The sequence below is a fragment of the Lycium barbarum genome, chromosome 11, assembly GCF_019175385.1.
Source record: "Lycium barbarum isolate Lr01 chromosome 11, ASM1917538v2, whole genome shotgun sequence".
Lineage (NCBI taxonomy): Eukaryota > Viridiplantae > Streptophyta > Magnoliopsida > Solanales > Solanaceae > Lycium > Lycium barbarum.
In genome coordinates, this window is record NC_083347.1 from 39,469,779 (window position 1) to 39,494,626 (window position 24,848).

The 24,848-nt window shown below is 38.4% G+C and overlaps 1 protein-coding gene across 1 annotated transcript; it reads right to left on the bottom strand.

Moving 5' to 3' along the window:
• Nucleotides 1-1,006: 1,006 nt before the first annotated feature.
• LOC132617656 (cytidine deaminase 1-like) lies at nt 1,007-2,372 on the bottom strand. Its single transcript, XM_060332708.1, has one exon. It carries the CDS (start codon nt 2,188-2,190, stop codon nt 1,123-1,125), a length of 1,068 nt encoding a protein of 355 aa, XP_060188691.1. The 5' UTR covers nt 2,191-2,372; the 3' UTR covers nt 1,007-1,122.
• Between the last annotated feature and the right edge of the window lie 22,476 nt (nt 2,373-24,848).

Below are 24,848 nucleotides of genomic sequence, written 5' to 3' on the forward strand. Positions count from 1 at the left end.
ATGCAAGTGCATATATATTACGGAATATTACACAATAAAATATTCTCGTACTGTATCTGACTTTGCTTAATCAGGATGATAAGGAAGGAAAATGTTAATCTAATAAGTTTAATATAAAGATGGATTCTTCTGAAAACAAGTATACTAGTGAGATTAGATAAGCATTCATGATTAATTTAAGTAAGAGTTAATGGTCAAAAACACATTTGAATTATCATTTTTTCGTGAGTTTCATATCCTAACAACCGGTTGTTTCTTTTCTCTACTTGAACTATCATCATCTATTTATTAAAGTACATCTCGATATTTCCTACCTGAACTATGATCATCTATTCAACTAGGTGTGTTTTAATATATAGATGTTGATCATTCAGGTAGGAAAAGAAAACAGCTAATAGTTGAGGTGTGAAATTTGAAAAGAAAAAAAAAATAGTTCGGATGTGTTTTTGCCAATATTGTCATCACGATATATGCCAGCTTTTAGAATCTCATTTGACTTGGTAGCCCCCCACAATAAAACTACATAGACAGACTGTAACAGTATGCAAAACTTATTGATTTTGCCTGCTGATTCATTAAGAAAGTTAAATTTACCAGCTATTATTTGTAAAGGACACACAGAAGCATGAATCGCATGAAGTACTGCCACTAACTTAAGCCTAGCAATAAGATCTATTCTTTTAGTTTAGCACAATTTGGGGCCGTTTGGTAAGCGGAATAAGGTGAGATCTCTCATGAGTGGTATTAAATTTATATATATTGCGTTTGATTAATTGTATAAATTTATCAAACATAGTATAAATTTAATTTTAAATTTAATCTTATGATATTCCATCTTATCCTATCAAATTTGAAATTATTTTAGACCACCTCCCAAGTGAGATAAATTAGTCCAAGTATTATAATTCTAAGATTATAATTCCAGAATAATTTAGTCGGTGAATCAAATGAGCTGATATACAAGAAATAAGTGTGCGTCAATCCCAAGCAAATTAGAGTTGGATCCTGATGAGAAGGGGTGAATTATTTATGTTTTATTGATTCATTAATTCTCATCAAACTGGATAATTTTTACAAGGCAACTTACAAGTGCAGAATGAACAAATATTGGTTAAAATCAGATCAATCATCAATCTTTTTACACCCATTTTCAGCAAAACAGCAATGAAACACCTTCAAGTCACATTTAGGAGAAACCAACTTGAGAAACAGCCTAGCAGTATCCTCTTGCCTTACCTTTGCACCTTCCTTCTCCACCAAAGCCGCCGCCACAATCTGTTCATATCCACCACCACCTCTGGCAACAAAAGCCACCAATGCCGCTTGCACTGGCCCTAAACTTGGATTATAAGCAGCAGATTCCACATAAGAACCTCTATATATCTTCCCCTCACAATCCATAAGTGCCACCCCTGATGGACACCCACTGTACGGTGCGTGTGAATCGTTAGCAGCTTCCGATGCTGCAATCCTTAAAAGGGTACTCCCGTTTTTGTCAGAACCATTGCTTAGATTTCCCGAATTCACTGAAATCTCATAACCATTGCTCAGATTTCCCGAATTCCCTGAAATCTCATAAACATTGCTCAGATTTCCCGAATTCACTGAAATCTCATTCTTGTTAGAACCATTGCTTAGATTTCCCGAATTCACTGAAAACCCATTGCACAGATCTTCGGAGAGGGATAAACCGTTGTTATGCCTCTCAAGGAGCAAAGGAGTTTCATCATCCAACAAATCAAACGGACCAAACGGGTTAGGCAAGATATCACGCAACGGTTCAAACATGTCAGGATTGTTTTGAGTGGATGTGATATGGATTTTGATATCAGAAGAGTTACGTGTTTCTTGAAGGAACTGTCGACAGTGGCCACAGGGGGCAGCCGAGACAGCAAATGCAAGGAGGCGGGGGCAGCGGTGGACAGCGAGATTGGTTATAAGAAACTGTTCGGCGTGGACAGAGTGGTGAAGGGGTACTCCAGGGAATTCAAGGTTAACACCGAGGAAGAGACGACCGTCAGATCCTAGACCAACTGCGGCGACAGGGTAGTTGGAGATAGGTGGACGGGCTAGGGATTGAGCGGGTTGAACTAAGGCAGGGAGGAGGTGGTGGACAGAAGGTAGGCCTAGTTTATTGGTAAGGGACTCTGCCTCTGACGCCTCCACCACAAATTTTACTGCATCCATCATATTGATAATTCCTTCTCTAATATTAAAAGAAACACTTTTTTGTCTATTTAATTTTTGCTATTCTTTGTGTTTTCTAGAGAGAAGGTTTTGTGTGGGATCTAAGTTGGGGGTGGGGTGGGGAAGACGTTTTGGCACTTAAGGGGAGCTCCTTGAAATGAGGGAGAAGGGGGGAAAATAATGTGAGGATGGAAGCCCATTTATAGAACATGTTTTGGTCGTTGGTGAATAATGATTTGAAGAAATTGCATGATTTGCCCTTCAAATGTGCTGGTTTTTTTTATTTTTGCTAAATCAAACTTATGCTTAGCTAGAAATAAGTTTTCTATAGACACGGAACATAATTTTTGGATTATGATATGAAAATATAAGTTTATGTTAGTAAAAATAATGATTAAAGACCAGTAAAAAGTAGGGGCATAAGTGCCAATGACCCTAATGATTTACCTTTAGTTTTCTTTTCAAAAATGGTGCATTCACTCTTTTCATGTGTATCACATGACATCGTATTTGAGAGAGAGAAAAATCACATCGTATCTTGTGGTACAACTCAGTTATATCAACGCCTGCATAGATTTCTCAATTGTTAAAAGCATTTTAAATGCCTGCATAGTGATATTGTTTATAATTGAGGTGTCTAATTGAAGATTTCTGGTAAAGTAAAGAGGCTAACATTAAAAGATCGTACAAGTAGGAACATCGAATTGGATATTGAGCTTTTTGGGATAATAGCATTTTTGGTCCTCTTATTATTAGTAAATTTTGATTTTTATAATATATATGGCTCAATATATTTAATTTTTAATTAATTAAAATTTATAGTTTTGTCCCTTTATGAAGAAAATAAATGAGGTATCACAAAAATTAAAATTAAAATTTATCAATAATTGAAGGACCAAAATAATATTAACTCAATCTGTTTTATTTGTAGGCTGACTTCTTTTCATTTTAAAAGTGGTTAGGTAGAATGCGAGTGAAGTAATCAAATTATTTTGTTTAAATAATACCAAAGTATTCTTCTTATTTTATTTCCTCCTGCTCCATTTTATACATATGTGACATTTTTTCCTTTTTAATTTGTTATACTTAAAAATAATTTGACCTTAAAGTTTTTATTTTGTTTATAATGATTGTTTAACCTAAAATCTAAGACTTAGATTAGCAATTAAATTTATATTTAAGATCAAGGACACAGTTTATGATGACCAAATAAAAACCTCCTGATGCTAAGAACTTGCTTGTAAGATAATAAAATAAATAATTAATAATGAATTAAAGAGCAGTAAGGCAAAAAGGTAAGAATGATCTTACCGAGATATCTTCGGTGAAATTTGAGGCAGATCTACGATTTCTAAAGCATAGGTGCACCACTAAAAAAAAAAGAGAAAAAAAAGTAAGTGAAAATTGATCATAATCCTCTAGTTAAATAACTTACTCCCTCCGGTTCAAAATAAGTGTCTACTTGGCCTTTTTATTTTGGTTAAAATAAACATTCACTTACAAAATCAAGAAGGAATCAACTTTAATTTTTCCAATTTTGCCCCTATTTACTCAAGGTAATAAATAAGCAAGAGTTTTATTAATCAAGGGGTAGATTAGTCAAAAAAAAAATCTAGGAGTTAGTATTTTCTTAAGGGGTGCGAAAAAAACTAAGTGGACAACTATTTTGATTCGAAGGAGTAGCATTCAACCAGGGGCACCATTCAATCTTTTTGGACCATAGGTGCCAACAATCAATATATTATCGATTCTAGAAAATATGTACATAAAATACCATTTTCATAGAAAGACCATCGGTTCACATGCACCGTAATTTACTATTTAAATTTGCCCCTGGGTGAAACTGTCAGACAACATGACTGGAAAAGAAGATGATTGCTTGTTACAACTTGAGAGTTTATACAACGAGATGATAAACATCAGATGGGATACAACTATGGGAGAGGGGTGTATTTATAATCTAACCATCAGTAATGTTCCCCGTGTATTCAGCTACCCATAGTAATCACTATCTGCACGTTGCATCTCATGTTACGCAATTGGATGTGTAACTGTCGTTGTGCGGATCCCCAATTTCTTGGAACTGGCTATTTGGTGAAGCTCATCACATCCAATCATTGATAATTTACTAGACATATTTCTCCGGAGTGAAGTCATTTATCACCAACTTATCGAGTTTGGGTTGAATTGGTACGTCAAAGGCCCGCAGAATGTTGCCCGTGCTCAATCTTAGACAAGCCAAAGTTGCCTTTGTGCGGAGCAGGATCTGGTTGGTCTCGTCTTGCCACGCGTCATTTTCTGAGTTGTTCATGTACTGATTCTGTATTTTGACCAATACAATGACATCATTTTAGTATGTTTATCTAATATCACAAGTTATAAAAGTATTTATATCTTTTTAAAATTTCTTGAATCAAACACCTTCACATGCACGAGACTTTAATACTCAAGTATTAAAAATATCTTTTCGTAATTGGCACTCTAGAAAGTAGTAGGTCTTAGGTAATTTTTTGTGATTTAATATGATTCTTCTTCGCATTTTCTCAAATTTCAAACCAAAGGTTCAAAACAGAAAAGATTAAAAAGTTGTCTAAAGTGAGTATAGAAGAATAATTTTGTTTACCCCAAAAAGATACATTTGAATTTTTTTAGTGGTATAAAGGGTAAGTGAATTGATTTGTTATAGAAAAGTGTAAAGTAATAATAATTAGCAATGAAATCAAATAAGTATAAAGAAAGAATATAATAAAATAAACCTGGGCTGTAGGAACTCGGAGGAATCTGTTAATGGGGATAACTCTAGATGAACAATTAAGCCTTGAAAAACAATTTGAATCCGATACAATCATGGACAGAAGTAATATAATTTGCTTGTAAAAGAGACTGTAAATTGTTAAGCTAGAATTGGATGCCTTCTAACACTGAGGTTAGACTCCGTTTATAGGTAGTAATCATCAGCATTAGTCTGTGGATCGTGCCCCATAATAAATAATAATGATCAATAAATGCTACTTAATTACAAAAGCATAACATTTGGCTACATATCTGGACCGGTTATGTAATGCATGGAACTCATAAATGATCTGTCGTAATTGCTCTGTAACCATTGCTCCGGGTTCGCATGGAATCATTTTCCTCGGGTTCTCATATGAAATGTATCCGGGACTGCTTTTATCCACAATGTGTCGTTACCATCTTGTGCCACGTGCAACGTAAGATTTCACCGTATACAGATAGTCCCCACACTTTCCGATCAAATGTCAAAAATGTGATTGGGAAGTGGTTTTGCTCTTATCTACAACTCGAAACGATTCAAAACTGTTGATATTTATGGCTGGAAAAAGAAACATTCCAATGGTTCGCTTGAAAAGACAACCATCAAAGCCACATTAAATGCACTCTCAATGAATCACCAGCAACCATTCAATCACGCTGATTGACATAAAGCTGCCATTCATGAAGTGTTGCGACTCTTTGAATTCCGATTATCATGTCCTTTCTTGTCTTATATATGAGGCCAATATTTTGCCTGAACTCATTCATATCTTTCTTTCCTTTTGGACAAGATTTCCCCAAATACTCATTCTAAATACACTCCTCTGCTCGCTAAATTCAAAAAAAAAAAAAAAAAAAAACTTCGAACAAACATGTCAACATCATCATCTCCTCCCTCCTCTGTTCGTTCTTCAGAGGAGAAGTTGAACAATGATACCTCCACTCCTACTCGTCGGCCAGGAAAAGCTCTTGTTTCTCCTACTATTCAAGAGATTGACTTGAGCTCTCTTGCCACTGACATACTGCCTCCAGGGTTTAGGTACCATGGAGATTTTCGTGTTGAAGAGCATCACGAATCCGTTAATGAAATCAGTTCGCTAATTACCGCTGATATTCTCCCTCAAGTTTGGGAAGATTGTAATTTTGATCCCGAGATCGATGTTGTAATTGTGGGCCCCAAAGCCAGAATGAGTCACCATAGTGAGGGCCTCTCTATGATTCATACCTACCCCTTCACAATTTACTTCAAGCTTCTAGTTTTTGAAATTGTTAAGGGTTTTTGTCACTACTATCGAGTGTGTTTAGGCCAAGTGGCCCCCAATTTTAGTGAATAATCCATTGTATCCAACTTTTGGTTGATCGTGCCAGAGGCACATTCTCGCTTGATCACCTAATTCACCTGTATTCCCCTCAATTATTCCGAAGAGGAATGATCCAGTTATACCTCCGAGGGAGTCTAGGTTTGATCAACGCTGAGGACGATTTTGATCGAGGGGTAGCTAAACAGATTTGTGATGATCCGGACCAATTAATTACATATCCCTCACCTGAGCCCTCCCCCAAGACAGGGAATATTACTCGTAAGTTCATTACAAAGAGCTTATTACTTTAGTTCCCCTTGTCGCATAGATTTATTTTTGTTCTTTTGCATTTTACAACTGTCCTCGTTGAACCAGACTTGATAATCGGGACTTTTGAATGGGTAATTGATCTTCTGCATGCTTCTCCCAATGTGACTCGAACTTGGAAAAGTATGACCTTCGATTGGTGGAAGGAAAAAAGTCACGGTGAGCAATCAGTATTTTACCCATATATGACCTGGGTTCTTACTTACACGTGTTCCCTTTCTTTCATTATTTTCTTCAGGCCTCCCTGTGAGAAGATCTGCTTCCCGGAGGATCCCCACCCATGAAGTTGTCCTGACAAATATTGTATAAGCTTCCACCGATAGTCGCAAACACAGACCACTGAAAAGTGATAACTCTTCCTCCGAAGGGATTGGCTCCCGAGTGAGGACTCGCCGCAAACTCATTAAAGCTTGGAAAGTGGCCGGACACTGGATAGTTCATATTGACAATGATGACGAAGGAGAGAATGGAACCGGCGACCGTGATGGTCCTTCACTTGATGGTTCCAACAAAGCTCCCGGAAAGGCCAAAGCTCCTCCCTCCGGAATTCACTCGGAGGGACCCGCTGCTCCGTCCTGCTAAACTTCATGGGGGAGTGTTATTCCCCCTGCTAGTGCTGATGCCAAAACACCAGCCTCATCACCTCGTCCGAAACTTCCGAGCTCAAGCTTGGAAACTTCACTCGCCTACTTAGCCAACCTATTTCTCCAGGTATCCTAGTATTTCAAATTAATCTTTATACTTATTGTTATGCAAGACTCTCGGTAATACACCATCTTAACTAGATTCATGTGGCTACTATATCGGCTATGGAGCTGGTGAAAACTATTGTCTACTCCCGAGGAGAGAAAAGACTCCAATTAGATAATCAGCGACTCCGGGCCGAAGCGGAAAGGCTTCAAGCCGAAATTCAGGATTCAGATTCCCTCCAGACTTCACTCAGAATGTGTTTGAAAGATGCGACTAACTCCTGAGGGATCGGAAAAATTCCTTCAAGATCCTAACTTCAACTTACATGAATCTCCAGAACAAAGAAACTAAATTGGAAACTGTTCTGAACAACGTGCATGGGAAGTTTACTAGTGTCGAAGCCTCCCAAGATCGTCTTAGGGCCAGATGCCAGAAATTAAAGCTCCGACGAGATTTTGCCCAGAAAAGATACCCTTAAGGAGGTGAATACCGTCGAATTGGACATTCCCATGGCGCTGTTTGATGCGGAAATTGACTTAGAAGCTGCTGAGTTAGCCATGGAAGATCTCGAAGGGAGTGACTCTAGAGGCGAATATTCCGATGGCTCTCCTACTGCGAGCGATTCTGCACTCACTTAGTCTTTTCCATTCAAGCCTTTATGTTCTTATGTTGCTTCTGTTGGGAATAAAATAGACCCGCAAAAATAATATTCACGGTATTAGTGATAAACGAGGAACACTAAGTTATGGTTAAATCAGCAAGAATAAAATGCAGCAATAATGACACCAAGATTTTACGTGGAAACCCTTCTGAATAAGGGAAAAATCACGGCCAAGAGGAGCAGCTGATATCACTATAGTAAGGAATTTTACACTGTGTAGTCACGAGTATAAATACTCCAAAGACCACTACACACTCAAAAAAGAAAAACACTCCTTTGATTTTTCCCACCTCACTACAATATCACTCACACTCTATTTTTCTTCACAGACTATTTTCTTACAGTCTATGGAATACCTCACTTTGCTCTCACTCAGATGTATTGTCTGAGATTTTGGTGTGTTACAAATGAACCATAAGCTGCCTATTTATAGGAATGAATTTCCTATGGTGAGGTAAGCGCTTACATCACGATTATGATGAGGTAAGCGCTTACATCATGAAAATGTGAACAAAGAAATTGGCTTGTTAGCCAAGTCCACAATTGTTGCCAATGTATAATTTGTCAAAGGAAGAAAAATCTTCCTTTCTTAAAATATGGGATAGGGGACTGGACCCCACAAATCTCCCCCTCCAGTCCCATTCACCTGAAGGAGGGTACACTGGCTTCTAATTTGAGTGCATGCCGACAAGTTCTTTGCACGATTCGAACTTGTCTCTCGGTACCGCCTTGGTCAGCATATTTGCAGGATTTTCATTCGTGTGAATCTTCTTGACTTGGAACAATTCGCTTTCCAATTGCTCACGAATCCAATGATATCTGACATCGATGTGTTTTGTTCTCGCATGGTACATGGAGTTCTTGCTCAAGTCTATTGCACTCTGACTGTCACAATAGACAACATACTCCATTTGCTGCAATCCAAGTTCTTGAAGGAATCTCTTAAGCCATATCATCTCTTTGCCAGCTTCAGTAGCCGCAATATACTCCGCTTCCGTCGTAGATTGTGCAACACACTTCTGCAACTTTGACTGCCATGATATAGCTCCCCCTGAAAAAGTAAACAAATATCCAGTAGTGGATTTTCTGTTATCAAGGTCACCTGCCATATCAGAATCTGTATAGCCCTTCAAAATTGGATTTGATCCTCCAAAACACAAGCATTCATCTGATCTTCCTCTTAGATACCTGAGTATCCACTTCACAGCTTCCCAATGCTCTTTCCCTGGATTTTCGAGAAATCTGCTAACAACACCGACTGCATGAGCAATATCTGGTCGAGTGCATACCATTGCATACATTAAACTTCCGACGGCAGAGGAATAAGGAATCTTGGCCATTCTATGTTTTTCCTCTGTTGTTGTAGGACACATCTTTTTGCTCAATTTCAGATGACCAGGAAGAGGTGTGCTAACCCACTTAGCACTCTTCATATTGAAGCGCTCTAGTACACGTTCTATGTACTTTTTCTGCGACAAATAAAGCTTCTTTTCATCTCTCGAACGAGTAATTCTCATGCCCAAAATCTGCTTAGCATGACCCAAGTCTTTCATTGCAAAAGACTTACTCAACTGTTTCTTCAACTCGTCAATCCTGGAAGCATTTTTGCCTACAATCAACATATCATCCACATATAGCAGAAGGATGATAAAGTCACCATCAGAAAATCTTTGTACAAACACACAGTGATCTGAAGAAGTCTTCTTGTAGCCTTGCTCCCCCATAACAGACTCAAACTTCTTGTACCACTGTCTGGGAGCTTGCTTCAATCCATAGAGACTCTTCTTGAGTTTGCATACAAGATTTTCTTTACCTTTTGCCTTGAAGCCTTCAGGTTGTTCCATATAAATCTCCTCTTCTAAGTCACCATGAAGAAAAGCAGTCTTCACATCCATCTGCTCAATCTCCAAATCAAGACTAGCAGTCAAACCAAGAACTGTCCGAATGGAGGACATTTTCACGACAGGAGAAAATATTTCGTCAAAGTAAATACCTTTCCTTTGACCAAATCCCTTAACAACCAATCTAGCTTTGTATCTGGGCTTCAAGCTGTGTTCTTCGGCTTTAACTTTGAACACCCACTTGTTCTTCAAAGCTCTCATGCCCTTAGGCAAGTTCACCAACTCATAAGTATGGTTCTCACGCAGAGATTTCATCTCATCTTGCATGGCTTCAATCCATTGATCCTTGTGCTCATCTTCCATGACCTCCTCATAACATTCAGGTTCTCCCCCATCAGTGAGTAATACATACTCATTAGGTGAATAACGGGAAGAAGGAACATGCTGTCTAGTAGACCTTCTAAGTGGAATATCTGACTCATCCACGACTTCATGAGTAGGAGCATCTACTTCATCAATAGCAGCACCGTTATCATCATCAACATGCTGATCTGGAACATGATTCTGGGCATCACCATCGTCATCGAGCCCACCAACTTCATCAGCATTTGTATGAGGAACTTGATCAAGATTAACTAAACCTTCAGAACTTGAAGATTTTATCTTCTCCGTTTTGTTAATATCTTCAATGGTTTGATCCTCCAGGAAGATAACATCACGGCTTCTCACAACCTTTTTCTCAATGGGATCATATAGCCTGTAACCAAACTCATCAAGGCCATAACCAATGAAGATGCACTGCCTTGTCTTGGCAGTTAATTTCGACCTTTCATCTTTAGGCACATGTACAAAAGCTTTACAACCAAACACTTTCAAGTGGTCATAGGAAACATCCTTTCCATACCAAATTCTGTTTGGAACATCACTTTGCAAAGCAACCGCAGGGGATAGATTAATAACATGTGCAGCGGTCAATAAAGCCTCACCCCAAAAGGAATTCGGCAACTTTGCTTCAGAAAGCAAACATCTGACTCTTTCCATCAAGGTCCTGTTCATCCTCTCTGCTAAACCATTAAGCTGAGGAGTCTTAGGAGGAGTCTTCTGGTGTCTGATACCTTGTTGCTTGCAGTATTCGTCAAACGGTCCACAATATTCACCACCGTTATCAGTACGAATACACTTCAGCTTCTTTCCAGTTTCTCTTTCAACTGAGGCCTGAAACTGCTTAAAGACACCCAACACTTGGTCTTTAGTCTTTAAGACGTAGACCCAAAGTTTCCTTGAGCAATCATCAATAAAGGTAGCAAAATAAAGTGCACCACCCAAAGTCCTTGTCTTCATTGGACCACATAAATCTGAATGCACCAACTCAAGCAACTCTGTCTTTCTTGAAGGAGGATGAGACTTGAAAGAAACTCTATTTTGTTTTCCAGCCAAGCAGTGCTCACACTTTTCTAATTTAGCACTTTCGAAATTTGACAATAATTTCTTTTTGGCCAGAACATTTAGTCCTTTCTCGCTAATGTGGCTAAGCCTCTTATGCCATAACGTTGAAGAGCTATTGCTCTCAACTGCATTCACCATATCAACACAGGTAGAGGCCGTAGTCAAGTATGGACCATGACGCTTTTCGCCACGAGCCACAATCATGGAACCTTTAGTAAGCTTTCACTTTCCAGCACCATTGGTACTGACATATCCCTCATCATCCAAAACACCAACAGAGATCAAGTGCAAACGAACATCAGGTGCATGCTTTACATTGTTTAAAACTAGTTTAGTTCCAATACTAGTTTTCAAACAAATCGTTCCAACACCAGCCACCCTGGATACAGTCTCATTACCCATACTCAAAGTTCCAAAGTCACCCGGAGTATAGGATGAGAAAAATTCCTTCCTTGATGTCACATGAGATGCGGCACCACTGTCCACAACCCAGCTTGACTCATCACAAGCAATATTTATCAGATCCGCATCAAGGACAGTAACAAGATCTTCTGTAGTGACAACGGCAACACGATTGCCATCTTCTTTCTTTTCCTCCTTTTCTCTATTCTTTTTTTTCAAAATCTGGCAGAACTTCTTTGTGTGCCCTTTTTTCCCGCAATGATAGCAGTCAATATCTTTAAGTCTGCTTCTGGATTTGCTTCTATGATGTTCTCTATTTTGAGAACCACGATTCTTGCCTCTCCCCTTAGTGTCAGTCACCAAGACATCTGATGAGGAGGAACCTTGAGATTTTCTTCTCATCTCTTCATTTAAAAGACTGCTCTTGGCAAGATCCATAGAGATCACACCGTCCGGAGCAGAATTTGATAATGAAGTTCTAATAATTTCCCAAGAATCTGGTAGGGAACCAAGTAGAAATAAGCCTTGAATTTCTTCATCAAAATTAATACCCATAGCAGATAACTGGTTCATGATCCCCTGAAAAATATTCAGATGATCTGTCATTGCGGAACCATCGTGGTATTTTAAACCCAGCATTTGCTTTATCAGAAACATCTTGTTATTACCAGTTTTTCGAGCATACAAACTTTCAAGATGCTCCCATAGGGTCCGAGCATGTGTCTCTCCAGAAATATGGTTCAACACATTATCGTCAACCCATTGTCTAATAAAGCCGCAAACCTGTCGATGCAACAAATTCCACTCTTCATCTGATTTATTATCAGGCTTTTTATTTCCAAAGACAGGTTGATGAAAATTCTTGACATAGAGCAAATCTTCCATTTTGCCCTTCCAAATGGCATAATTTACGCCACTCAAAGTAACCATTCTACTAGTGTTGGCTTCCATCGTTTATCACAAATACAAATATTATTTTATTCGAAGACCAAAGTAATTCTTTTCTGATGTGGAAGTTCAGACTGTGCTGCAACCACAGAGCATACTCAGACAGAACCTTGGCTCTGATACCACTTGATGGGAATAAAATAGACCCGCAAAAATAATATTCACGGTATTAGTGATAAACGCGGAACACTAAGTTATGGTTAAATCAGCAAGAATAAAATGCAGCAATAATGACACCAAGATTTTACGTGGAAACCCTTCTGAATAAGGGAAAAATCACGGCCAAGAGGAGCAGCTGATATCACTATAGTAAGGAATTTTACACTGTGTAGTCACGAGTATAAATACTCCAAAGACCACTACACACTCAAAAAAGAAAAACACTCCTTTGATTTTTCCCACCTCACTACAATATCACTCACACTCTATTTTTCTTCACAGACTATTTTCTTACAGTCTATGGAATACCTCACTTTGCTCTCACTCAGATGTATTGTCTGAGATTTTGGTGTGTTACAAATGAACCATAAGCTGCCTATTTATAGGAATGAATTTTCTATGGTGAGGTAAGCGCTTACATCACGATTATGATGAGGTAAGCGCTTACATCATGAAAATGTGAACAAAGAAATTGGCTTGTTAGCCAAGTCCACAATTGTTGCCAATGTATAATTTGTCAAAGGAAGAAAAATCTTCCTTTCTTAAAATATGAGATAGGGGACTGGACCCCACAGCTTCTTATCATGAACTCCTTTAGTTTTTCCTCGGTTAAGCCTTGGCGGACCATGGGATTGGACGTGTCGGTCCCTTTCGCAGGCTTGTAAGTTGTTTTGCCTAAGACTAGTTTTGAGCCAAGGCTATATTTTGTTCCTTCATATTGCTTTATCGAATGAGTTTATTTTGCTTCTTTGTTTGCACAATTAAGTCATGTTTTGCTTTCTTCATGAAATATTGACTCAGAGTTATTTTTCCACAAATCCTAAAATAGATAAATTTTGTAATGACGTAAATACTGGAGGAATATTCGTTTTAGTTCCATCTTGTGACTTTACCCGATATCCAGGAAATCTTAGCTTAAATTCATAACCAAGGAATGTTCTCTTTGAATTTTTCTCGGTACCTTATGAAATCTGAGCTCATGGAAAATTCAATTTTTTTCCTCAAACTAGAATTACTCGGAGTCTCTTTATCCGAGTTTTTCTTTCTCACTGAAGCTTAGTCTTTCTTTCTAGATGAAGATCGGCTTTTTTCGGCCGATTTCGTTTATGTTCAAAAAATTATGTTCTGAAGTCTCAACCTTTTGTTAAATAAGGGTATTTTCTTTTCACAAGTATAAAACTATATGCACTTGTCTTTCGGATAAACTTGCCAAAGAATATTTTAACTCTGACTGATCCTTTCTCATAGATAATTTCCTTAAATTCATAAAAAGAAAAACTTCTTTATTATGACAAATAATTACAACGGTAGCTTCTTAACCGAAGAACAAGTTTTATCACTTTGATTCTTATGACATGAAGAATTTTATCTTTTTGCCTTAACATCAAAAGTTCGATATTCGACCTTAATTTTGATCTATAACAAGTCTTAAACAATATTAATGTTGAATGTCTTTTTCATGTAAGTACCAGGAATAGTTATCCGACATATATTTTTGTTCAGGTAAAATTGTTCCGAACATAAATATTTTCGGATATGGTTCTTATTTTCATCGGGCAAAATTCATCCGAAATAAAGTTATTACAAAGGTACTTGTATTTATGCTTATGAATAGGACGTCTCCAATTCATTTTTGGTATACTCGTTGGAATCTATGTTTATTCTCAACAAAATTAACTTTGGTTGTGCTTTAAGACAAACAACCAAGTATTATAATGAGACGAAATATGAGCAAATAAGAGCTGTATTTTTATTGACTCATGAAGTTCACGTTGCAATTTTACAATTGTAAACGGACCAAAACAAGAAATTACATTTTTGCTCTTACTTCCCCGGATTTATTTTCTAACTAGTTCTGTTTCTGTCGACAGTCTCCAGTAATGCTAACACTTTGAAAAGTTACAACTTTTATCACCGGAGGGTATTCCCCCAGTGTTTGAGCATGATAAAATGAGGATTCAAACATTTGTCCAATCCTTCCTTCGACAGTCCCCGACACTTGGGTACTTTGCCAATAAAACAACATCAATAATGACTTGAATTGGGTTTTGATTGGTCAACAAATGAATGATCTCCAACGCATGTTTAATGATGCGAACAACCATTATATTCTTTCCATTGTTCCTTACATTTATCATTATGGAACTTGATTTTTCATCAGCCAAGATCTTTTTTCATTCATTTAAGGTAACACGCTTTACGTTGATGCCTCGTTAAAAACCTCACAAGAAGAACCCTTTTTGGGATAAAAATCAGTCTCAGGGAAAAAGAGTGCAACACGTCTTTTTAGTATATTATGAATGGTCTTCAAATGCTTTCTCTCTTTTCCTCGCCAAAATAAGTCCTTTATCCTGAAAAACGCGTTAGTGCAAAGCAAAATAACAAACTAAAAAGGAAAAGAAACATACCCTTAATAGTTAGTACGAGACCTTTCCGGTGATATTTGCAACCCGTGGGCGCCAACCCTCGGATGACATTTGCAACCTGGTAAGGCTCCTCCTAGTTCGGACCTCGCTTTCCAACGTTTAAGTCTCTAGTGTTTAGGGTGACCTTCTGTTGGATCAAACTCCCTACTTGAAAGTATCTGAGATTGGTCCGATGATTGTAATATTTTCCCATCCTTTGCTTTTGCGCTTTTGTTTTGGAGAAAAGCCATCTGGTACTACAAATGACCTCAGGACCCTATGAAAATCTTCTTCCTTGATTCCTTCCCTTTTCGGGTTTGTTGCCTTAATTTCTGCTAGCACAATTTTTTTTAATAGCTATTTCTTTCCGAAATTATTTTCTTTCTCTTTTACAACCGGCGTCTTTCCCTTTACTGGTTCCGCCTTTCTTCCGCAGGTGCTTCGATGGTGAACATTTCCTTCGCTGCTGGTTGTTCACCACAGATCTGACCAATTCTTTCTGGGGTTGGAAAATTCAGTAGCATGTGTAGTGTCGACGACACCACCTTCATAACGAGAATCCAAGGCCCTCTAGAGATAGCATTGTATCTCATCTTACCGTATATAACATAGAACTTTCTTTGTTTGATCATTCCATACGGATTAACTGGTAGCACAATTTCACATTTCATTGTTTCACTTGCATTGTTGGATCCATTAAGAACTCTTACGGATGGTGTGAGCTTATCCAGCATTGCCAACTTTTCAACGACTTTCTAACGGATGATGTTAGCCGAGCTACCTGGATCAATCAAAATACATTTAACTTGAAAGCAATTACTTGTAACAGAAATTACCAGTGCGTCATTATGTGGCAAAGTGATGCCCTTTGCATCTTCATCAGTGAACGTTATCGCTCCCTCCTGTATGAAATCCCGAGATCTTTTCTCTCGATTTATAGTCACTTTAGTTTTCTTAGTTGAAAAACCTGTTCCTACAATCTCGGTTCCACCTACTATCATGTTAATCACATGATGAGGTTCAACCTTCTCCATCTGCTTGCCTGTATCCTTGTTCTTTCCGTAGTTTTCCTTAGCCCGATCACTCAAGAATTCCCTTAAATGACCATTCTTCAACAACCGCGCAACTTTATCGTTGAGGTGACGACAATCAGCGGTCCAATATCGTGAGTACCATAGAAATCACAAACTAGATTTGGGTTCCTCTGACTGGGATCCGACCGTATAGGTGTGGGCCACCTTGTTTCCCCAATTTTTCGAATAGTTGCGACCAATCCGACCACATCGATGTTAAAGTTGTACTCGGACAATCTTGGGTTTTTGAAATTGTTTGATATTGAAGGTTTTCTCCTATTTTTGTTTGTATCCATGCTACTTTGGCCCCTATCATTCTGCCTATTGAAACCTGGCTTCCTGTACTAATTATTCCAACTTCGTTTTGACCTCGAATAAGATCTTTCTGGTGGGCCATAAGGTTGATACTTGTCCCTTAAAGAACTTAATTCGAAATTGACACTTATTTTTGGTTTGTCATGATACCGACTCCGGCCCATTGATCCAACTGGAAGTTCCAATTGATCATCTTCCACCTAAATCTTCGACTCGTACCTATTGTGAACAACTACCCATGTTGTTGCAGGGAATTCCAGCAGGTTCTTCTTCAATTTCAAAGAGGCACTTGAACTTTTTGGGTTCAAATCCTTGGTGAAAGCCTTCGCTGCCCATTCATCCGGTACTTCCGGCAACAACAGGCGCTCCTTTTGAAATCTTATCACAAACTCCCGCAACAACTTCATGTCCTCCTGGGCTATTCAAAAGATATCTGCTTTCCTTGCAGACACCTTCTTTGCTCCGGCGTGTGCCTTGATAAAAGCATCTACAAGCATTTCAAAAGAATTAATAGAATGTTCAGAAAGTAAAGAATACCGTGTCATTTCCCCTTTAGACAATGTTTTCCCAAACTTTTTTAATGAAACCGATTCTATTTCATCCGGTTGCATATCGTTTCTCTTTACGACACAAGTCTACGACGTCACATGCTCCTGAGGATCCTTGTTTCCGTCGTATTTGGATAAATCTGGCATCTTGGACCTCTTAGGGATCAATTTTGGTGTCGCACTCGGTGGGAACGGCAACTGGATATATCTCTTCGAATCTGGCTCCTTCAACATTAGAGGTGCTCCCGGGATCTGATCTATCCATGAGTTAAACGCCTTGAACTTTTTCTCGTTTCGATCCAATCGACTGCTCAGCTCCTTTTCATTTTATTCCAAACGACTGGATAAATCCTGAAGGTACTGCAAGACTTTCGGCGCCTCATTATTACCGGAACCATTACCGCTACCTTCCGGTTGATCCATTCCTGTGTTTGCCAAACCTGCACCAGTTTCCCCTTTCTTCTTCTGCAAGTCCGCAATCGCCTTTTGCTGTTTTTCCAGAATGTTAAGGATTTTTGTTAGATCCGACCTGGTGACTCTTATTTCGCCTTCAGCACTGTCATCAACATTTGGAGTTTAATCATTTCCGGTGTGCTTGGACCCCTGAGGTGAAACCATGTGTTCATTGTTCTATACCCGAACTTCTCCTGTTATCAAGTCGATCTCTGAAACCGTTATGTTGTTCAACAACTCATTAGCAGTGTTGACTTGATTTCCAGTGTTTGCCATAATTTCTAGTTACCCGATTCCACAAATTCACAAGTGATTAACAAGGTAATTAGAGCAACAAAACAATACCACAATTATCCTTAGCCTCACGGTAGACGCCAAACTGTTTATCCCAAAAAGGTGCAGTTGAATTTGTTTCATGGTTTAAAGGATACATGAATTGATTTTTTATAGAAAAGTGTAAAGTAATAACAATTAGCAATGAAATCAAGCAAATATAAAGCAAGAATGTAATAAAATAAGCCTGGGCCATAGGAACCTGGAGGAATCTCTTAATGGGGATAACTCCGGATGAAAAATTAAGCCTTGAAGAACACTTTGAATCTGATACAATAATGGACAAAAGTAATATAATTTGCTTGTAAACGAGAATGTAAATTGTAAAGCTAGAATTAGATGCCCTCTGACACCGAGGTTTGGCTCCTTTTATAGGTGGTAAGGATAGTGCCCCATAATGAATAATGACCAATAAATGCTACTTAATTACAAAAGCATAATATTTGGCTACATATCTGGATCGATTATGTAACGCATGGAACGCTTAAATGATCTGTCGCAATTGCTCCGTAACCGTTGGGTTCGCACGAAATCATTCCCCTCAGGTTCTCGTATGAAATGTATCCTTGACTATTTTATCGCCCATGTGTCGTTACCATCTCGTGCAACGTAAGATTTCACCGTATACAAATCTATTTTGTAAAGATTCAAAAGTTGGCTAATAACTATAGAGAAAAGCTTTGTTATGCTAGCAAACTAATGTTAATTGATCCAGTTGTAGCATGAATATTTACCACGACCTATCAATAGATCTGTAATAGAACAATTAATTATGAAGTGGCATTATCTCAATCAGATTTTTTACTTGGTTTCGTTTTCTCGTTGCTTTGGATCCCACAAAAGGGATGAGTTCATTAATATATTCCCTCAGCCACCTCACCTCTGATTAATTATAGCCCCACAAAAATATCAAATATCACATGTCAATTTTGGTATATGATGGATCTTGCTTTGTTTTTAGACAGACAGAGACAGAGAGATCTAGCTGGAACCATAAACACAGAAAAATAATTTGTTGCTGAAAGAGCCACAAGTACAATTTTGGATCAACTTTATCATTGTTTTTGAAGAATACTCAATTCATTTCTTAAAAGGAGAAACAGTATAAAGTACTACTAGTAGTACATGGTAGAGGGAAAATTTGAAATAAACAATTTAATAATTAAAAAAATTGATGATAAAGGAGTTCCGATAATTCATGAGTATATTTCCTTTATTTATTCGCTTGGTTGGAAGTTGATGAAAAGAGTAAAAACTTGAAGTCTACAACCTAGATGAGGGGATGCAACCAAACGAAGGTATCATATAAAAAAAGCTTAAAATTAACTGCAATAATTACTGTTTTGTGTATATAATTAAACAAACTTGACGCGTAGCTTAGCTGCAAGGAAGCTTGCAATTAACAGAATCCAATGGACGTTCCTTCTCGGAAAGAGTCCGGAACTTAAATGACCCAACAAAAATTTAAACAAACCAAAATACCCCAAGAAAAAAATAAATATAAAAGTACTCTTAACGCAACAATTAAGCAGTTAACCGTAAAGACACGATTAACTCCTTTAAAGTAGCAATTTGTTGCATTGAGTTTCCGATATACTACTCCTTTAACGCAATAAAGGACAAGCACAAATACCCATCGGATTCCACCATCGGTCCCCCACTTCACCATAAAAAAATTGCAAAACTGCCATTAAAGGGCCAAAATCTCGGGTCCCACCTCAAAAAAACACCGTTTTCGATTCAAATTTCTTTTTGAAAGTAAAGATTCTCAGTATATTCAAGTCAAGGAACAAGATTCGAAGGTCGAATTTCGGAAAAAAGCGACTTACAACTTGATTCAAACAACGCTACAACAAGCTTCGATCAAGGTATTTTATTATGAACTTTCTAATAATTTTGTTAAATACATTATAATCCTAAGCATGATTAACGTTTCATAGTCTCGAATTTCGAAAAATGAATTGTATTTTTGCATTTTTGGCTTCGTTTTCCACTGGCAGTTTCGAAGTGCTAGCGTTTTTTTAATAATTTTTTTCTTGTTAATTTATTATTTGTTAATTCAATATAAATTGTTTAATTATGAAAAATATTGTAATATCCTATTATTTGTTAATTATCTAATTGTTAATTTATTTATTTGTGAAATTGTTTATCCCATGTTAATTGTTAATGTGCTAATTAGTTATCTAGTGTTATGTGCTAATTAGTAAATTAATTATTAATTAGCTATATAATATAAAATTAGTCCGTTATTACTTTAATTATAGTTAGAAGAATAATCAGTTAGCAATTGTTAATTAGTAATTAGATAGATATTAGTTGACATAATTTCCCATTAGATAAATTATCTATTTAAGATAAACTTTTGTTAAGAAGTTAATTAATTTAGTAATTTTTAATTAAATATAATTATTCATAAAAATATAATACAACATAATTCTCATAATTCACAAATTTCGAATAACGACCGATAAAATAAATCCTTAGTTAAGTATTAGTTAGTTAACATAATTTTCCTTTAATTTCAAGCATAATGAATAATATAGTCTGTCCAAATAAAACACCTCCATGGATCCCAATGTTCACCCGGGACCCAACAATGGATCAGTACTTGCTCTACAAGATTATCATAGGACTGAGCTAATATGGGGTGAGGTTATATAGATGGGGGTGTTGCTCCGTCCCTGCAGGCTAGATATGGGGTGGACTCTTTTATGCGAGCGCCCCTACCTCCAGGCGTCTTAGAGATACTGTATCGGGGCAGTATCTATCGTTGCATCTCTGTTGGCCGGGTACAACATGATCGGGCTCTTGTGTTGGCCATGGTTGAGCAGTGGAGGCCGGAGACACACACCTTTCATCTACTCACTAGTGAGGCCACGACCACGCTACAGGATGTTGCAGTCATGTTTGGATTTCGGGTAGATGGAGACCCATTATACAGTCAAGTTGAGCCTTCTCCTGGTAGGACATGGACAATGGCGTTGACCAGGCTCACCGAGTTAGTTCCTGTGGACCCTAATGTTATCTCGGGACAGAGTCGAGTGAGGATTAGTGCCTTTTGCGATTATTTGCGTGACTTGGATCATGTTCACGACGACATTTATCAGGTGGTTATTGATCGTCATTCTTGTCTGTACTTGCTCATTATATTTCGGGGCATCATGTTCCCAAACACATTGGGTGCCGCTTTTAGCTTACGGTATTTGATCTTCTTGGAGGATCTGGACAGCTTGGGAGAGTACAGTTGGGACGGTGCTGTTTTGGCGTACCTCTATCGATGTCTATGTCGAGTGTCTATTGGCCATAGCAGTGATGTGTGTGGATTTTTTTATTACTTCATGTAATATATTTAAGTGTGTGTTCCTTTATTCTAAATATACCTCTTGAAACGACGACTAAAAAATCACATTTTTTTAATATTGCTTTCAGTTATAGTTGTGGGATAGGATGCTGCCTTTTCAGCCCATACCTAGGCATGACCTCCCGGATGAGATGCCCTACGCGAGGAGGTGGACGGCAGGGATTGACCGGGATATGGATATTCACCACAGTATTCTTCCATTCCAGGATCAATTTGATCGCATGAGAGACGATGCTGTAAAATTATTTAATTTTACATTATTACTTTAATTATTTTATTTTCTACTTGCTGATCACTAATTTGTAGCTATATTAAATATAGCTATTTTATGGACCCCGTACGCTGGGTTTTTGGATCGATTACCGGCCTTTTGTAGGGCTGGTCAGGCCGTGTGGATGTTGCGGTATCCATTAAAATACCTGGACATCATTGAGTACCACATGCCTGACCGCGTCTTACGACAGTTTGGGCATCGACAAAATATAGCCCCCGCGTTCAGTGTGAGCACCGCCACTATGAGCGGGACGATCGATCGCCCATCGATGATGCATTTCTGACTTTCATGGGCATCCATCTCGAACGTTGGGAGCACAGGTTGGGTAGTCCAGCGAAGGTCGGTCATGCGACTCCCATCAAGGTGTATATGCAGTGGTACCACCAGATCACACGCCGCTTAATTGGTAACCCTGTTTTACATCCCCCTAGGATACGCAGCACTCGCAAGGCAGTATGAGGCGTTGGTAAGTTTATCGCACTTGGATTGATTTAATAGTTTTAATCATTACTTTAAAATATTAACTAATCATTACTATTGAAAACAAATGCAACTGGTGGTCGTACAACTACTGCATATATTAAGGTTAGACCATATATCTAACCCCGAGAACGCGGACCTTACTGGGGAGGTTGTATGGATATCCAAGGACGGTATCCAGCATGCAGGAGATGCTAAGCGTATGCATGATCCTGTTCCAAAGGGTCAGTATCAGGCGACATGAGGAGGCAGACGGGAAGTATAGTCAGGCAGAAGAGGTGGTGGCAGAGGGGTGCTAATAGAAGAGGTGGTGGTGATAGAGGACGTGGTGGCAGAGGACACCATATGGTAGATTAGCCCGATGTGGCTGCTCCGGTTCAAGTCCAGCTGTAGCTAAGCTCATTGGTCGACTTCATCTCACCGTCGACACCTGTGTTTATGTTAGCGCGCCTATTTGTAGATATACCTGAGTCTTCATCTCAGCAGAGCCAGAATAGGTATCTCGGGATACGTGATGACATCGATTGGGCTGATCTTTACACATCATTACGTGAGAAACGGCTAGTGAGAAATGTAGAGGTTCTCAGGTTTGTGGATTTCATGGAATTTCTTATCTCGGTTAGTATTTAAAATACTTATTTAACACACTAAAGTACTTATATTAATATGGTATTTATTATTTCGTAATTTTTCATATTTTAGGATTCATCGACAGTAGCTCCATCAGAGCCACCCACTCAGGTGTTTTCTCATGAGCCTGTCGAGCCACAGGTATGATTTTTAGTAAAACTTAATTTTATTCAATATAAGTTGAATATTACTTTAATTTTTTTAACAGTTATTTGGACCTCGAACAACACACCGCTCCAGTCGTACAGGATCTCGTTCATGAGACTGCTTCAGGTCCTATATCAGACCACTCTCGGGAGTATGCTCAGGAGCCTCTCGACACACAGGTTTGATTTTTAACAAAAGTTTATTCAATAGAAATTAAGATTAGTACCAAACTTTTATATGTTTTTGCAAGTTCATCTTTCGGTGCCTGAGCCATTTGATGATGAGGGTGATGTTGAGCCATTTGACCCTACTAATCCTGACAGATTAGCTTCGATCGTAGTAGTCAGCAACAAACACGCTATGATTTGGACTCCGAAGAACAGGAGGGGGGGGGGGGGGGAGTGAATGATCATGGCTTAGAGCACCCGGCTATTAAGAGGAGGAAGGGGGATGGGGACAATGGCGAGGGTGGTGGGGATAGACTTAGGCCTCGGAGTATTCTAAAGTCAACTACATGTGGGACCCATTCTAAAGTTGCATAGTTTATGTAAATAGTATATTTTTTGCGTATATATTCCTTAATGATAAATATTATCTTTAGTGTTTTTTATCGTTTATTACTAATTCGTGTGAAATCCTAAATTAATAATAATAAGAAACTCGGCATATTCCAAATAAAGTTATGAACTAACAAAAAAGTAACACGCTTAAATCTAAACCCTAAAAACTATAATACTTAAACCTAATGATGTTAAGGCTGTTCCTTCTTTTCTTGACATGATTCCATATATGGTAAAAAAATGTAAATGAACCTTATGACTAGGGATTTGTAAAAGTATTGCTTGTCATATTATTGCATAGTTTTCGAGTGTTATGTTATTTGTTCCGAGGGGCCATATCTCCTCCCTATGTCCTTGAGTTTATAAAGAGACAGAAGAGGCACGTTATAGTATCAGTATTTTCAGCATATGCATGATATACATATATTTTCTTTGGACTGGCCACTTCGTCAGTGAGACACTTTCTTTTGCCTTGCCTACAGGTCAGTGAGACAGGTTGCTTGGCACACGGTTCAGTGAGACAGATTGCCTGGCCTACGGGTCAGTAAGACAGAATGCCTGGCCAACGGGCAAGTGAGATTTTACAGTTGCCTGGCCGCTTGGTCAGTGAGATATATAATAGTATTATTTTGCATTTCATACGAGACAGGTCAGGTGAGATATTCCGGGCATCTTTTGGCCTCCAGATTGTATTATTTCAGTTCAGTTTCAGTTATCGCTTTCCTTACATACTCGGTACATTGTTTCGTACTAACGTCCCTTTTTTCGGGGGCGCTGCATTCATGCCTCCAGGCATAGATCGACAGATCGATAGACCTCCCTAGTAGGCAGGATCTGATATTAGCTGATTAGTGAACTCTTTTTTGTTCGGTGTTGCCAGGTCTTTGGAGTCTCTCTCTTTTAATTATAGATTGTATGGGTTAGGGCCCTGTCCCGACCATGGTACAGTCATACTTTCCCTAGAGGCTTGTAGACGAGTCCTGTATATAGTATGTATGCGTGATAGCTTTGTCGGCTTGTATATGTCTGTTGGATACTATTAGTTTTGTACAATTAAAGCAGCCTCGTCGGCTTGCTCAATTTTGTATATATATTTTGGGTGTGTGTGCCAGTTCAAACGAAACAGTCAATATTTTTATATATATATCCAGATTTAGACACTATCAGTTTAAGTTGGGGGTCACTCCGCAGAGTTTCAGACTTTAGAGTGGTTCGCTCGGGCCTAGTTTGGCATCGAGTGTCAGTTACGTTGCTCCTGATTTGGGACGTGATAAACTTGGTATCAGAGCAGGTCTTTCCCAGGGAGTCTACAAGCTGTATCTGGTAGAGTTTTGTTTATAGATGTGTTGTTGTCATGACCCGACTAGGGGGCCGCGACGAGCACCCGGTGCTAGCCCACCCGGGCACCCTCTTAACTTACACTTATGCTTACGTTTAGGTGAGCCACATAATTAGACATACATTTCCTTTCATTAATCAAACTAGTCCCATTCAGAAAACAACACCTTTATCTCATCATAGGTATCTAT